Here is an 18171-nt window from a genome sequence, read left to right on the forward strand (position 1 = left end):
TTTCAGCTAAATCTCTTTTTTTTAGATAATAATCGTTAAGTATAAACAGCTTTAAAAGCCATGTTTTATATTTTGTCAATCAGTGTTCCTTTATTGAGTAGCACTTTCATTCAAAATCAAACTTTATGAACCCCCCTCAATTTTTTAAATAAAATATACTTATTTTCTTTAACTCAAGGTTTTGTTGCCAAGGTGACACGAATAAACTCGCTCTTAAAAATGTATTAACTGCACCTTATCACCGCCCCCTCCACTCATGTGTACGTGCATGATGCTCACCTGTCCTGGTCTCGAGCTCTCACAAACGACGACCTCCTCATCTGTTTTAATTTCAGGAGGGTTGTCGTTCACATCCAAAACCTGCACCGTGACTGGGACGTGGTTGAGGAGGCTGGGGTTGTCTGGACAAAACATCAACACAAACACTCATAAATAATATTAAAACACACAAGTGAGAATAGGTAGAGAAGCTAGGCAGGTCTGAATAATTTTCCTTCACCATAGTGATGAAAATGAGCTTTGTGATTTACATAAATTCACAAAAAAATACACCAACACAGTTATATTAACAATATTCCACTTTTCATGTAGCCTAAAACTACGATCAAGCAACATAATGAAAAAAACATTCAAGTCCTGTTGCTGCAGGATTATTTTGCTGCGACAATACAGATACAATGAAGATCCTACATCTATATGGCAGAGGTGGGCAACATTTTGGGCTCAAGGGCCACCTCAGAATTTCGAAATTCAAGCAAGGGCCGTACAGATATTTTTTTTTAACGATTGTTTGTTGAAATCAATATGTGGGCCAGACGAGGGGTAGTTATTTGAAAATATATAGGTTTGTTACAATTAAAAATACTTTCTCTCTAGTTTTAGAAGTTCAAGAGTGGGTTCAAGTTTTTATTAAAACATTAAATAAACCCCAGATACAGTACATAGCATACATCTTTGAACAAATATATTCACAAGGATGTAGAAGAATCACAAGGATATCATATTTTTAAAGCATCTTGGAGTAGGAGTGCTGGACAGCAAATTCTCCAGTGTTAAATAAAATACAATGAACACGTGGTTAAATAAAAAAAACGCTGTCTCCCGTGGGGTAGGGGACCAGTAACTTTATCAATATAGAAGCAACAGTCATTTCTTTATACTTTGGTCTTGATAGTTTGATATTGTTTCATCCAGTTACCATCCAAAAACATATTTAACACAATACAATACATATTTCACAAGGCCTTATTTTGCAGGCCTAGTTTTAACCTAAAACATGGGCCTGAAACTCATTAACATTGTTTTGAAAAAAAAACATCATTATCATATTTATCCACCATGCTCTATTGCAGGTAGATTTGTTTTATTGTTTCAAGATGTATATTTGCGCAATTGATTGATTAATTAATTGAGCTTATATGCAACTCAAATACAAATTACAAACATTTTCTAAACTAATCCAATATCTTACATGGATTTGTTGCACTCATTACTGAAACAGTTGTTCCAGTTCAGATGCTTTAGGTAATATAATAACTTAGTATTCCCAACCCTGGCTGTCGTTTTGAATACAGGTTGCAGGTGATTAAAATTGTCAAATCTTGGATATCCCACACGTAATGAATTCCAATAGGAATCCCTTTACAAGCCAGAATAATGTGACTTGCAGGCCTCATGTTGTGTAAACGATGAGTTTCAGGTCATTGTATTACACTCTCAGAAAAAAAAATGTTGATTTTTTCCAAAAGGGGTACAAACAATTGTCACTGTAGTGGTAACCTGTAAGATCGTCGTTTGTGCATTTAGTTATAAGTAGTGATGGGGAAATTAAGGTTTCCAGCCAATTGTATCGGAAATAGGTGCATTACTCAAGGCTTTGATCAACACAGTGTACGCTACTGGCAGCTGCTGGTCAAAATAATTTAGAGCAGTCAAATTACTATAGATGACGTCCCGTACCCCGTAGCGCGTCCTCTTTGTTTTATTCCAAACCAATCAGGTGGTTGTGCGACGAAACAAAGCTCCAGACGCCATTGATAAAGTACTTCTGATAAAGTGATGAAGGCATCGGCACACTGCTTCGAGGTACACTGCTTAGCGATTAGCAGGCATCAAACGTAACATCACTAATTAAAGTGCATAAATGTACCCCATTTCATAACACAGCCCACTTCAGGGCTGCAAGTAGGGTTGCAAAATTCCAGAGACTTGGTTGAAGTCCTGGTTGAAAGATTTTGATTTCCTGCTTCTGTTTCCAAGAAACTTCCAAACAGGGTTTCTGGAAAACATAGGAATTTAGAAAAGTTGCCTGAATTTTGCAACCCTACCTTCAAGTCACTTTATAATGGCTTGCAAAGTGATGTCTATTTTTAATAGAGTCCATCAGAAGCAAAGCTATCCAACAGTTGAATATTGTATTCACCAGCATCCTGCATTCAGAATGCATGCCATCGTTAGAATCTTGTATTTAAAATGGAACAAACATTTAAATAACCGGTGCATAATTGAATGTTATTTATCTTTGTGAAGGATTTGGGGAGTTTCTCCAATTCTTCTCTGCAGATCCTCTAAAGCTTTGTCAGGTTGGATGGGGATTGTCGCTGCACAGCTATTTTTATGTCTCTCCAGAGATGTTCAATCAGGTTCAAGTCCGGGCTCTGGCTGGGCCACTCAAGGACATTCAGAGACTTGTCCTGAAGCCACTCCTACATTGGCTTGGCTGTGTGCTCAGGGTCATTGTCCTGTTGGAAGGTGAACCTTCGCCCTAGTCTGAGGTATTGAGTGCTCTTGACGAGTTTTCATCAAGGATCTCTGTATTTTGCTCTGTTCATCCTTCCCTCGATTTTAACTAGTTTCACAGTCCCTGCAGCTGAAAAACATAGTTCACCATAGGGATGGTGCTAAGTTTCCTCCAGATGTAACTCTTGCCATTCAAGCCAAATTGTTCATTTTGGTTTCATCAGACCAGAGAATCTTGTTTCTCATGGTCTGAGTGTCCGTTAGGTGCCTTTTGGCAAACTCCAAGCAGGCTGTCATGTTCCTTTTACTAAGGAGTGACTTCCGTCTAGCCCCTCTACCATTCCTTCTGGAAGTTCTCCCATCTTACAGAAGATCTCTGGAGCTCTGTCAGAGAGACAATCGGGTTTTTGGTTATCTTCCTGACCAAGACCCTTCTCCCATTGCTTAGTTTGGTCGGGCGACCAACTCTAGGAAGAGTCTTGGTGGTTCCAATCTTCTTCCATTTAAGAATGATGGAGGCCACTGTGTTCTTGGGGACCATAAATGCTGCAGAAATGTTTTGGTACCCTTCCCCAGATCTTTGCCTCGACACAATGCTGTATCGGCGCTGTATAAACAATTCCTTCGACCTCATGGCTTGGTTTTTGCTCTGACATGCCCTGTCAACTGTGGGCCCTTATATAGACAGTTGTGTGCCTTTCCAAATCATGTCCAATCAATTGAATTTACCACAGGTGGACTCCAATCAAGTTGCAGAAATGCTCAAGGAAGATGGAAACAGGATGCACCTGAGCTCAATTTTGAGTCTCCTAGCAAAGGGTCTGAATACTTCTGTATAATAATAATGCATTTCAAAAAACATTTTTTTATAAATTTGCAAAATTTGTAAAAACCTGTTTTCGCTTTGTCAATATGGGATATTGTGTGTAGATTGATGAGGGAAATAATTTTTTAGTACATTTTAGATTAAGGCGGTAACTTAATAAAATATGGAAAAAGTCAAGGGATCCAAATAATTTCTGAATGCACTGTAAATATCTAAACAAACAAGTCTAAACCTGCAATAGAGCATGTTGGGGAATAAGATAGTGATGGGCGTGGTTTTGGTTCAATGTGATGTGTATGAGTTGCAGACCACTGTATTAGGGTAAAACTACGCCCTCAAAATAAGGCCTTATGAAAAACATATAGTATTTTGTTATACAGTGCCTTCAAAAAGTATTCAGACCCCTTGATGTATTCCACATTTTGTTGTGTTACAGCCTGAATTCAAACTGTATTAATTAGATTTTTTTCTCTCTCACCCTTCTACACACAATACCCCGTAATGACAGTCAAAACATGTGTCTAGATATTTTAGTGTATTGAAAATGAAACACAGAAATATCTCATTTACATAAGTATTCACACCCCTTTGCTATGTCACTCGAAAAACAGAGCTCAGGTGCATACAATTTATTTTGAGCATCCTTGATTCTGTAAACACAACTTGATTGAAATCCACCCGTGGCCAATTAAATTGTTTGGATATGATTTGGAAAAAAACACACCTTTCTATATAATATTCAACAGTTGACAGTGCATGTCCGAGAAGAAACTATACCATGAAGTCAAGGATATGGCTGTAGCTCTCCGAGATATAATTGTGATGAGGCATATATCTTGGGAAGGGTATAAAACAATTTCTAGTGTTGGAAGTTTCCAAGAGCATAGTGGTCTCCATCATTGGGAAATGGAAAAGGTATGGAACTACCTCAACTCTGCCTAGAGCTAGCCATCCGACCAAAATGGGCAAACGGGAAAGAAAGGTGTTGGTCAGGGAGGTGGCCAAGAAGCCAATGACCACTCTGATAGAACTACAGAGTTCTTTGGCTGAGTTGGGAGAACCTGCCAAAAGGGCAACAGTCTCTACACCAATCTGGGTTTTATGGGAGAGTGGCCAGATGGAAGCCACACCTGGTAAAAAGGCACAAGACCACACTCATGGAGTTTACATAAAGGTATGTGAAAGACTTTGAGAGGCAAAATAGTTTGTGGTCTGATAAGACAAACATGTAACACTTTGGCCAAGTGCTATGTCTGGAGAAAACCACGCACATCTCATCACCCATCTAACACCATCCCTACCGCAAATCATGGTAGTGGCAGCATCATGCTATGAGGACACTTTTCAGCGGCAGGGACTGGAAGACTGCTAAGGATAGAGGGAACAATGAATGGAGTCAAATACAGACAAATCCTTGATACAAACCTGCTTCAGAGTGCTAACAACCTTAGATTGGGGGTAAAGATGTAGGTTCCAACAGGACAACAACCCAAAGCATTCAGCAATTCAATGTTGGATTGGCTTCAGAACAAGAATGTGAAAGTCCATGAAAGCCCAGACTTGAATCCCATTTATAATCTGTGGAAAGACTTGAAGATTTATGTTCACTGCCACTCCCCCTCTAATTTAACAGTTTCTCTCAATTTAAGTTTGAGAAAATCTGCAAGGAAGAATGGGAGAAAATGGCCAAATCCAGATTTTCAAATCTGCCTTAGACATACCCAAATGACTCAAAGCCTAAGGTGCTTCTACAAAGTATTGACTAGGGGGTATGAATACTTATGTAAAGGAAATATTTCTGTATTTAATTTTCAATAAATGTGAAAAAAAATCTTAAAACATGTTTTCACATTGTGATTATGGGTTATTGTGTGTAGATGGGTGAGGAAAAAGGTCACTAATTAGTAGGGATCTCCACACACCTGGTTGTCTAGGGCTTAATTGAAAGGAAAAAACAAAAACCTGCAAACACTAGGCTGTCCATGGAATGAGTTTGTCACACCCTGCACTTAACAGTGTGTTCATTTAACACTGTTCCGATGTGTATATGGGTCCACAGACTCCACACTTCCAGTGTTGATTTAAGACTCAGTGTTATTTATTTATCTGGATAATTTGCTCTGTGATCTAAGATCATGTTAGCCCCTGTTCACATTGGCTAATCGTATTAATTAAGATCTTAACTGCAAAACTGCTCCAATATCAGCACTCATACTCTGAGGCACTTTATGAATACAGGTCCTTAAGTAGAGAAAACACAAACTGATAAATTGGTTTCCAATGCATCTTACTTTGCACACCAAAGACATATTGTGTACTTAAAATGGACTTGTATCACACTGTTTCTACATTAGATTTTCTAATAAAACAAAAAACTAAACTATTCAGCAAGATATTCTAGAAGTAGGAGAAGTCATGAAGCAAAATGTTTCTTAACTTGGAAGCCAAATAAACATAAAAAACAATATATTTTATTATGTTTTAGTTCATTCATGTTGTGGTTGATGGATCATTTGGTCCCCAAGCTTGCATAGGCGATTATTCAGCATATCAGAGTAAGGGCCCAGTCTACTAAACCATGTGCCGGTGTCCATTCATGTGTATATGGACCATTCTCTCTGGCTGACGAATAACAGCTCTGATTTCGCTGATGCATTCAAAGGAAATTTCATGCATTTATGCAAGTACTGTATACTGAACAAAAACATAAACAAAACATGTAATGTGGCAGTCCCATGTTTCATGAGCTGAAATAAAAGATTGCAGACATTTTTCAAATGCACAAAACGCTTATTTATCATTTCTTTATAGCCCTATTAGTGAGCATTTCCCCTTTGCCAGGATAATCCATCCACCTGACAGGTGTGGCGTATCAAGAAACTGATTAAAAAGCATGATAAATACACAGGTGCACCTTGTGCTGGGGACAATAAAAGGCCAATCTAAAATATACAGTTTTGTCATACAACACAATAGCAAACCTGACTCAGTTACAACAGCTCTGTCAGGAGTAATGGGCCAAAATTCACCTAACTTATTTTTTTCCGATTTTTTTATTTAACCAGGTAGGCTAGTTGAGAACAAGTTCTCATTTTCAACTGGCCAAGATAAAGCAAAGCACTCCGTCACAAACAACAACACAGAGTTACACATGGAATAAACAAACATTGATTGCCTTAAAACACTCCATGTTGCGTTCATATTTTTGTTCAGTGTACATGTCATGTATATTAGGTGCTCAATTTACTGAAACAGCATATTGAAATCATTCGAGGTGATACAAGGGAACACTTCTGTGAATTTTGTTATTGCTCTGCATCATGTTGAGATTTTCATGCCGAGATGATCATTTTCCATCTGCAATAGTGACACATTGTATTTTTGAGCACGCTGTAATATATAATTCCATATTCACTTTTAGCAATTGCTGTAGATGTATTAAAATGTAATTTAACAATAAAGTACTGTTATGCTATATATTTACTGCAGCACCCGTGAGTCAATCAAAGCAACATAATAAAACAATCCCCATCAAAATCCGTCAGTTTAAGCTAGATATATTTTTTGCATGTGCTGTGTCTCAAAACACTGCATCTACCTATGTTGGCCTTCCATATCTGCGTTGTTTGTCAGACCATGAGACATCCCGAAAATCTGTCTTCTCAGGACGTATGTAGCGTCCGATTGGTTTGGCGTGCAAACTATTACGAAAGACGTTTTTCTCTACGACCCCCCACAAGGATCACGGGACTCGTCTGAAATCGGTAATGCTGTTGTGCCAACTTCTGTCTGTAGCGTCCGAACTGTTTGACCTACAGACTAACATATATTATGGGACTCGTGACTTGTCTGAAGGTAACATATACAAACTAATGGAAGTATGGAGGTAGTTATATATGTGGGTTAAATATGTGTCCAAAAACACAAATATATCTTGAGCTTTTTTGTATCTCTTAGATACAGGACAGACACATCAAAACCTTTTTCCTTATGATTTATTTTTTGACGGTGTTTTTTTTGCCATTTATGAATGTGTTATTCAATGCATTTCTATGGGCGATAGTAGTGAAGGTCAAATTCAATATTTTATCAAATAGGTGACATGAATTGTAGTTCAGGCCAGTGAAATGAAGTAATGATGGACTGTCTTTTCTATTTGCTTATTTGAGCTGTTCTTGCCATAATATGGACATGGTCTTTTACCAAATAGGGCTATCTTCTGTATACCGCCCTTATCTTGTCACAACACAATTGATTGGCTCAAATGCCAATTAAGAATTAAGGAAATTAAGAAATATCACAAATTAACTTTTAACAAGGCACACTTTTTAATTTAAATACATTCAAGGTGACTACCTCATGAAGCTGGTTGAGAGAATGCCAAGCATGTGCAAAGCTGTCATCAAGGCAAAGGGTGGCTACTTTGAAGAATCTCAAATATAAAATATATTTTGATTTGATTAACACTTTTTTGGTTACTACATGATTCATATGTGTTATTTCATAGGTTTAATGTATTTTCTTTTATTATACAATATAGAAAATAGTACAAATAAAGTAAAAGTAGGTGTGTCCAAACTTTTAACGGGTACTATATATAAACAATAGCCTAAATGAAGGCTAATTTTGGTGGGTGGCAATTAGGAGCTTCTGTATGTACCCTGCATGGGAGGGGATGTGTGTGGCCTTTCCATCGCATTGGTCAAACTCTTACCTGCTCTATGCTTTTAAATTCAGGACTAGGCTCAATCTGTGTCTGGGAAAAAAGGCCCATTTGAAAGAAATCAGTCTTGATATAGAAACATATTATTCACAATTTTGATGGGAAAAGTTTAAACATGCCATTGTACCTTTTGCATACTAAAGAGAGGCAAAAAGATAAAGACACATTTGTATGCAGCCTCAGCGTCAGTTGGTGAGGGATTGCCTAATTGTGATTACAAATTAGCCTGATAGGAATTCCTGAAGTCGTCGGGGCCCGAATTGATTTAATGAATTTACAACATAATATTAAGAATACAAAGAACAGTGGAACATTGACTAATTTGATAATTGATTATTTAATAGGAAATATAGCTAAGGACACAAATGTCTGACTGTCCAATTTAAACCAATGCTATAAATGTGCAAATATTTGATGTATTGTATGTATGACTTAGTTTTTTTGCATTTTCTTACCAAACGGTTTTACATTTATAAATCATAATATCAGTCTATGCTGTATATGATGTGAACATTTATTGTATAAGTTCCACAATGTCCTAGCAATAGAAATACAAAAATTACCTAAACTTGAAGCATATAGATGTGGGTGTGAGAATATTTTTTTAGTTAGTTATTGGTTAGATTTGGCATGTGCAAGTTGAGGTCATTAGCTAGGTTTCTATCCAATTGGCGACAGATTTTCAAGTGAATATTCAAAAATGTGCAAAAAACAATATGCACATTTTCCCACTAGAGATGTGCTTCCATCACATTGACTTAATCAGATAATAATAAGCTGTGGGGGATGAGGTAGTGCACATAAAATGTTGAAATCAAATTGAACTCTACTGAGTTCAAGTCCCTTGATATTTATTGGAAAGGAGCATCAAGTGCATCACCTTGCACTTTTACTACCCTGTGAAGTTCATAATAACTTCCAGTGCCTTCAGAACGTATTAATAGCCCTTGACTTTTCCAAATGTTGTTGTCTTATAGTCAATGTACAAAATGGCTTACATACTGTAGATTCTCAACCACCTACACACGATACCCCATAATGACAAAATGAAAACATGTTTTTAGAAATGTATTGAGAAAGTATTTACACCCCTGAATCAATACTTTGTAGCAGCACCTTTGGCAGTGATTACAGCTTTGAGTCATTCTGGATAAGTCTATAAGAGCTTTACTCACCTGGATTGTGCAACATTTACCCATTAGTCTTTTCAAAATTCTTCAAGCTCTGTCAAATTGGTTGTTGGTCATTGCTAGACAACCATTTTCAGATCTTGCCATAGATTTTCAAGCATATTTAAATTCAAATCTGTAATTTTCCCATTCAGGAACATTCATTGTCTTGTTGGTAAGCAACTCCAGTGTAAATTTGGCCTTGTGTTTTGTGTTATTGTCCTGCTGAAAGGTGAATTTATCTCCCAGTGTCTGTTGGAAAGCAGACTGAACTAGGGTTTCCTCTAGGATTTTGCCTATGCTTAGCTCCATTACGTTTATTTTTTTTATCCTGAAAAACTCCCCAGTCTTTAACGATTAGAAGCATACCCATAACACCACTATGCTTGAAAATATAGACAGTGCTACTTGGTAATGTGTTGTATTGCATTTGCCCCAAACATAACACTTTGTATTCAGGACAAAAAAGCAAATTGCTTCTCCACATTTTTTGCAGCATTACTTTAGTGCCTTGTTGCTAAAATAACAGTGCCATGTTTTGGAATATTTTATTTTGCACAGGCTTCCTTCTTTTCACTCTGTCAATTAGTATTGTGGAGTATTGTGGAGTAGCTACAATGTTGTTTATCCATTCTCAGTTTTCTTGTATCACAGCCATTAAACTTTGTAACTGTTTTATAGTCTATATTAGGCTCTTGGTGAAATCCCTGAGAGGTTTCCTTCCTATCCAGCAACTGAGTCAGGAAGGACACCTGCATTTCGATAGTGACTGGATGTATTGATGCACCATCCAAAGTGTAATAAATAACTTCACCATGCTCAAAAGGATTTTAAATGTATGCTTTTTTCTACCGATAGGTGCCCTTCTTTGCAAGGCATTGGAAAACCTCTCTGGTTTTTGTGGTTGAATCGGTGTTTAAACCCATTGAGGCCGGTAAGAAGGCGGGCAGGAAAAAAAATTAAGAGAGTGGAATATAATAAGAGTACATATGGGTTGCTGCAGAATAATATTGATCATGAAGAGAGTGAGGATGAATTAACTGCGTTGGCAAAGTTTCAATCTCATCCTGATGGTGATGAATATGTTTTTTTTGCCCAGTCGGAGTGACATTTTTGGAGAGAATGGATCCTTGCCTTCTGGCTGATCCATATGTGGTGTCGGGTTGAGTGGAAAAGAGGTCCGGGAATGTTTGGTCGATGAAAGGGACTCAAAGTGTAATCATGTAGATTTTTTGCATTTCTGCCTTCCAGAGGGAGTGTGTGCTCCACACCACGTGACTGGGGACAAGAATTGTGACTTGCTTTCCTCTCCATAGCAGGGCGCAGTTGAAAGGAATGATAACTGGAGAGGTGTGAAATGTTGAGGAGGGTCAACCGAAGTTGAAGATTCCTGGTGTCTGTGACGCCCTCTGTTTGGTGCAACGCAGGCACAGTGGAGAGTGTGGTGAAAGTGTGGTGTGGTGAAAGAGTGTGGTGAAACAGAGAAGACACTGTATGTACTACTGAGTTTTAACCAGATGAAGCCAATTAAGGATGTCAAATCAAATCAAAATTCTAATGTTATTTGGTGTTCTGTTTTTAATGGGTGTGGAGTTAGTTGGTAGGGCAATTTTTTTCACAAAGTGTAATGAATACTACAGAATAGTAGGCTGATAGACTGCCAATTCAGTACGTTGTTCACCTAAACTCAGCAAAAAAGAAATGTCCTCTCACTGTCAACTGCGTTTATTTTCAACAAATTTAACATGTGTAAATATTTGTATGAACATACCAAGATTCATCAACTGAGACATAAACTGAACAAGTTCCACACTCATGTGATGAACATAAATGGAATAATGTGTCCCTGAACAAAGGGGGATCAAAATCAAAAGTAACATTCACTATCTGGTGAGGCCACCAGCTGTATTAAGTACTGCAGTGCATCTCCTCCTCATGGACTGCACCAGATTTGCCAGTTCTTGCTGTGATAAGTTACCCCACTCTTCCACCAAGACACCTGCAAGTTCCCGGACATTTCTGGGGGGAATGGCCCTAGCCTTCACCCTCCGATCCAACAGAACCCAGACGTGCTCAATGGGATTGAGATCCGGGCTCTTCGCTGGCCATGGCAGAACACTGACATTCCTGTCTTGCAGGAAATCACGCACAGAACAAGCAGTATGGCTGGTGGCATTGTCATGCTGGAGGGTCATGTCAGGATGAACCTGCAGGAAGGATACCACATGAGGGAGGAGGATGTCTTCCCTGTAACGCACAGTATTGAGATTGTTGTCATTGCAGGCAATCTCAGTCCGATAATGCTGACACACAGTGCCCCAGACCATGACGAACCCTTCACCTCCAAATCGATCCCGCTCCAGAGTACAGGCCTCGGTGTAACGATCATTCCTTCGACAATTAACGCGACTCCAACCATCAACCCTGGTGAGACAAAACCGCGACTCATCAGTGAAGGGCACTTTTTGCGACAGTAGGTTTGTGCCCATAGGTGACGTTGTTGCCGGTGATGTCTGGTGAGGACCTGCCTTACAACAGGCCTACAAGCCCTCAGTCCAGCTTCTCAGACAATTGAGGACAGTCTGAGCACTGATGGAGGGATTGTGCGTTCCTGGTGTAACTCGGACAGTTGTTGTTTCCATCCTGTAACGCGCTGTCTTAGGCGTCTCACAGTACGGACATTGCAATTTATTGCCCTGGCCACATCTGCAGTCCTCATGCCTCCTTGCAGAATGCCTAAGGCACATTCACGCAGATGAGCAGGGACCCTGGGCATTTTTTGTTTGGTGATTTTCGGGAGTCAGTAGAAAGGCCTCTTTAGTGTCCTATGTTTTAATAACTGTGACCTTAATTGCCTACCATAGGCTGTTAGTGTCTTAACAACCGTTTCACAGGTGCATGTTCATTACTTGTTTATGGTTCATTGAACAAGCATGGGAAACAGTGTTTAAACACTTTACAATGAGGATGTGTGAAGTTATTTGGATTTTTACGATTTATCTTTGAAAGACAGGGTCCTGAAAGAGGGACGTTTATAACATTTGTACGCGGAGCACGATAATAAAGAAGAAGAAGAAGAAGAAGAAGAAGAAAAGTGATCACTGAATTGTTTGGTGAGCATGAACTATGTTAACCATATGCCATTGCCATCTCAGTCACCAGTTCTCAACCCAATTTAACACTTATGGGAGATTCTTGAACGGTGCCTGACAGAGTTTTCCACCACCATCAACAAAATATCAAATGATTTAATTTCTCATGGAAGAATGGTATCCCTCCAGTAGTGTTCCAGGTACTTGTAGAACCTATGCCAAGGCGCATTGAAGCTGTTCTGGCTCGTGGTGGCCCAATGCCCTAAGACGCTTTATTTTGGTGTTTTCTTTATTTTGGCAGTTACCTGTAGATATCATCATGATAAGTGCATCATCACCCCTTTGCAATGTTATGTCGGAGTCTTTGTGATGCTGAAATATTGCAGTTAAGTGCTATGCTGTTAGATAGAACACTTTATATCATTATTCCAAATACTTGTATCATAAAGATGTTGACATAGTGACATCTTGACATGTATATCATGTGGGTTTGTATGAGACGTTCTTATTTCAATCTCCAGTATACGCGATTATTTGTTGCGGCAAACTTCCTGCAAGTTTGTCAAATTTACTGTAAACTATATAGTGTGCCACAAAATGTTGCCAGAAGATTGAAAATGTTTGCCACTATTGGTGAATTTGCTGCAAAACATTGACAAAAATAATAGTTATTGCCACTAGAGGCAAACAGAGTGCCAGAGGTTTTTATCTGGCAAACTATTTTCTCAACATTCTATTTGAATCTGTGGCAAACTTGTGGCAACAATACTTATTGCCAGTAGTGGCAAACAGTTTGCCAGAAGCCAGTTCTGGTGAACACGAGTTCCAAGAACAGTAACCGTTGACAAGCAGTCAGGGGAAGAAGAAAAATCTGTTGGAAAATGGAAACCAAGCTAGCTAAAATACCCACCAGGGTTGTCCGGTGAGTGTAACTTATTAAACTTCCTAATAAACTTGCAAATTGTGTATGCCAAGGCCTGGTTAGCAATGTCATGTTGTGTGGGATAATTTGAAACACATCAGTTTCAATCTGTCAGCACGAATGACTGTCTAGTTAGCTAGCTAGAATGTTGTTTTTGTTTTGTGTTTTGTTAATGTTTCAGTGCATGCAGTACAATGCAAGTGGAACTAACTATGTTTATGAGAATAGTGAAGGGCATTGATGGCCAAAATGTCATAATTTTAATTATAATTTGACAAATAAAGCATCAATATTTTAATTATGAGCGAGCTTTCCCCTATTCCTTCTAATTGACCAATAACTTAAATAATAATTGTTCAATCTGAGACGGAGTACAGTACATTGCCTTTGTCAATCATCTGCTTTACCAGCAGTGAGCCTGAAGTGCTTAATTCTGTGGATGGGATATAAACAAATTGAAAGCTGTTTAAAGTCATGTTTTTCAACACTCGAGGAGAAATCTTGCAACTCTTCATGACCCATGCATAATAATACACTTTTAAAAGCCAAAATGGTATTGGAATTGTATTTTTTTTCCATTAAATGTGCTATGAATAGACTGTTAAAGCTTTTCCAAAACAACATCTCTATAGTTGTGCTTTTCATAAAAGAACAGCATTTTGGAAACGGTAACATAAATGACACATTAGACAACCAGAATTGAAATGCTTTATAATAGGTTATATAAAACACAATCATTAATTAATCATAGGGTAACGTCCCAAATGGCAGCCTATTCCTTATTTAGTGCACTACTTTTGACCATAGCCCTATGGAATAGTGTGTCATTTGGGTCACACACTGTGACTCAGCCCCACAGCAGGGATGTCAACAGCTTCATAAGTCATTTATCACTCAGTCACCTCCTTACAACCACAACTAAACCCCTCATTTCAAATTCAACAGTGACATACACACCAATTCATATTGAATCATCTCCAAATCTGATGCAACCATCTAGGCATATACCTCAATACCATTAGTACATCATTATGTTTGTGTAAAGGCTAAAGGAAAGATTAATAGCAGTGATGAGGTCAGAACAAGAATATATGAATTGATTGACCCTTCAAACCTCACCTCCCAAACTTCTATACGGTAGATTTTAGATTTTAAGTTTGATGCTTCCCCTACCCTTTAGACACACACACAGACACACATACAGACACACACCCTGCTGCAGTAGGAATGGAAACCCTGGGTACCTACCAACCTCCGAGGCCATCACAGTAATGTTGTGCCACGGCATGTCTTCCCGGTCCAGACTCTGGGTAGTCTTTATAACTCCGCTGTCCATGTCAATGTTAAAATACTTATCTCCATGTTCACTGAGGTTGATGAAATACCTATTTTGAGAAAGGAGGAGGTAGAGGATAGTTTAAAAACGCATTAATATCGTTTCTGCACAGTCTAATAAAAATGTCATGCAGACCTGTGGAAATGGGAAATGCATCACAATGCAAAAAAAAATTACCCTTGAAGGGTTGATGTCAAATGTATCCCTGTGTGCTATGGAGTCTACGGTCCACAGTTTACAGTACAGTGGTTGTGCATCCCAAATTGCACCCTATTTCCTATTTAGGCCGCTACTTTTGACTAGGGCCCATAGGACTAGGGCTCACTATAAGATCAGGACCCATAGGACTGCATCAATCTAAGTATCATAATAAAAAACATCACCATCAAAATATGTCAGTTTAAGCTACAGATTTGAGTTTTTTTGCATGGGCTATCTCTCAATCTGCCTATGTCCGCCTTACGCATCTACGGTTGAAGATGGCCGAGCTACAGCAGTGCAGTGATGTAAAGTACTTAACCCTTGTGTAGTCTTAACATTCTGTATACTCCCCATGTCCTAAGGGTAAACAATTACCCTCCTTCAATTAACCCCTAAAATAAAGCAGCTTAATTGAATTTTAAACCCCAAATCTATTTTGCATGAAGAAACAACCTTCATCACAAACCTTGTGAATATCTGTGTTTTCCCTCTTCACAATGCAGAAAGACTGCATTTAATCAGTGGACACCACCTGTTTTTATTATAACACACCTGTCATAATTGTTTTATTTACTAAAGTAGAGGTTTATTATTATTATTGCTAAAGATACTGCGTAGGTGTAAACATGTTTTTTTTTTAGCAAGAGATAGCTCTTGTATAGCCTAAAAGTTGCAGAAATGTGAAGAAAGTAGTTTTGAATGCATTTTATTGAAAGGAAGCTATAACAGTCTTGAACTTTTTTGGCAACATAGTGATATATTCTGTACAATGAGGAATTCAACTACAAAATACTAGTCTTCTACCATTTTTTGAACCATTTCCATCACCCACAAGGTGTATAAACAACAACAATAAATAAGAATAAAAGAAGATAATAGATACAAACAAAAATGTGATGAACATAAATCAATCAAATTTAATTAGCAAACATGTAGGACAGTATGCAAGTGTGTGTTCATGGACTTGCAGATGTATTTATCACGTGCAGGACATAGTATTTGTTTTACAGTCCTTCTTTGGGGGAAAAATTGGCAAATCCTCCTCTTGCCTGCCCCAACTGCATCCTCAGGTGGATCAGGACAAGATTCAACAGCTTTCTCAAGTGCTGCAGAGGCCACTGTGCGGGGGAGGTGCTCCCTTCTTTGAATGTGTGGGGTTGCAAGTGCCTTTCCCAGCTGCTCCAGGAACACCCTCCTCTTGTTCAGGTTATCAGGCATCCAGTTAGGGTTGATCTTGTTCCACGAAGGCATTGTATGAGGACACATTAATGATGCTATGGAAGATGACCAGGGACCAGAGGACAGTCCTCCTCCTGCAGCTGTAAGTTCCAGTCACCTTGTCCAGGTTGTCCACACCTCCTTTGTTGTGGTTGTCATCCAGGATGACGGTTGGCTTTCTGTCCTCATGATCACTGATCTCAGCTATTTTGTGCGGTGTGCTCAGGGGGGCCACATTCTTGTTCCTCTTTGGGAGGTAAGAAACTAGAGTGGTAGTGGGGGTGAAGGCAAACTTTGATGAGAAGGCCTCTCTCCCCCTTTTTGCGAGGAGTGCAGGGAGCTCAGGCTTGTTCTTTCTAACTGTGCCAGCCATGGTGATCCTCCTCTTCAGGAGCTGCTGGCTGAGTTCGATCAGTAGCACACACAATCTCAAATTGTCATTGTATGTGTGTGTGTGTGTCTTTGTGGTTTTAGTGGTGTATAAATTATTTTATAACTGCCGGGTCAAAAATGACCCTAAGACAATCTTTGTACCCTGGTGGGTTACAGCTTTTATGGAAATATGAACAAAGGCGATGTTTCACTTTTTCTAATGTTGTGGTCACTCAAATTTCAAGTTGAAAAATTATCATGTAGGGGGTTTTCTCTGTGTAAGGTTCTGTATTTATTTTCTTAGTCAACCTTGTCGTCTGTTTCGTTGTGTTCTTGAAAGTAGCCCTGTTTTCATTGATTTCACCTGTTTCAGTTACTCATCTGGTCTCATCAGCTCCTTATTTAGTTCAGTTCATTCTGTTTGTGCCTTCGTGAGGTATTGTTCATTTTGACTACTAAGCCTTTTTCAAGCTTCACTTTGCCACCGAAGTTAGTGGGGTTGTGCTCAATGTATTTACAGGCAAAGCCCTGGATTGGGCCACTGCCATATGGACTGCCAACAGCACAGAACTCGGATCCAAGACCAATTTCCACACCCTCTTCAAAGAGGTATTCGATCACTCTCCTTCCTGTCATCCTATAGGACACCTCCTCATAGAACTTCAACAAGGATGCAATTCAGATGCCGAGTATGCCCTCGAGTTCCGCACCATGGCTGGAGGGAGTGGATGGAGTAAGGCTGCTTTACTTACCGTCTACCGAAGAGGGTTCAATAGGGAACTTCAGGTGGCGCTGGCCTGTAGAGGTGACCTTCAGGATTTAAATCAATACGTTCATATGTCCATCTCCATCGTTGCCGACCGCCGAAGAACTCTGCCACCCAAGAACCCGAAACCTTCTCCTTCCATGATTCTGCCATCCCGTCCAAGTCTTCCAGAGCCCATGCAGTTGGGCCATGCTCCTCTCCCGTGTATCGAATGTCAAAAGCGGGTCCAAGAAGGGTTCTGCCTATACTGTGGAGGGAAAGATCATCTACTCAGACATTGCCCTGTTTGCCCCCCACGGAGAGATGAGAAGGGTCCCTCCGCTGCCATGCAGGTAGGTGTGTCCTTATTTCTAAACATCTCCCAGAAGCAATTCGTCATCCCAGTATTGATAGCTGTGAAGGAGGTTACTAAGTACGTAGAGGGCTTGATAGATTCGGGTGCAGCAGGTAATTTTATCGATCACCAGCTAGTACAAGAGCTTGACAATGATCTAACACCTGTCACCCCTCTTTCTACCTTAAGGTTTAACACCCTGAACGGGCAGCCATTGGGCACGGGCTTCATTACGCACCTAACAAAGAGTGTCACCCTCCAGATTGGAGTCTTCCACATCAAAACTCTTCAACTCATGGAACTCTCCTCCCCCAAACAGCCACTCATCCTCAGACACCCAAGGTTTTGTCGTCACGACCCTGCCATCTCGTGGAGACAAGGTGAACTACTGTCCTGGTCTTCTATCTGCGTCACCAGTTGTCTCAGCCTACCCTGCAGAGTCACCCCCATTGAGGACTCTGCCTTTGCAGTGC

At 39.5% G+C, this 18171-nt stretch overlaps 1 protein-coding gene across 2 annotated transcripts in view; it reads right to left on the reverse strand.

Annotated features, from left to right (window-relative positions):
* LOC110535563 (cadherin-18) overlaps nucleotides 1–18171 on the reverse strand; it is a 504366-nt gene that overhangs the window by 27726 nt on the left and 458469 nt on the right. For both annotated transcript variants that reach the window (XM_090189869.1, XM_021620628.3), the window contains 2 exons: nucleotides 14720–14856; nucleotides 280–401 (listed from right to left, as the gene is read on the reverse strand). In XM_090189869.1, the coding sequence (XP_090045995.1) occupies nucleotides 280–401; nucleotides 14720–14856 (259 nt within the window). The remainder of the gene's footprint in view (nucleotides 1–279; nucleotides 402–14719; nucleotides 14857–18171) is intronic.

Source organism: Oncorhynchus mykiss, chromosome 11 (genome assembly GCF_057628025.1).
Source record: "Oncorhynchus mykiss isolate SJ-2025 chromosome 11, ASM5762802v1, whole genome shotgun sequence".
NCBI classification, from domain to species: Eukaryota; Metazoa; Chordata; class Actinopteri; order Salmoniformes; family Salmonidae; genus Oncorhynchus; species Oncorhynchus mykiss.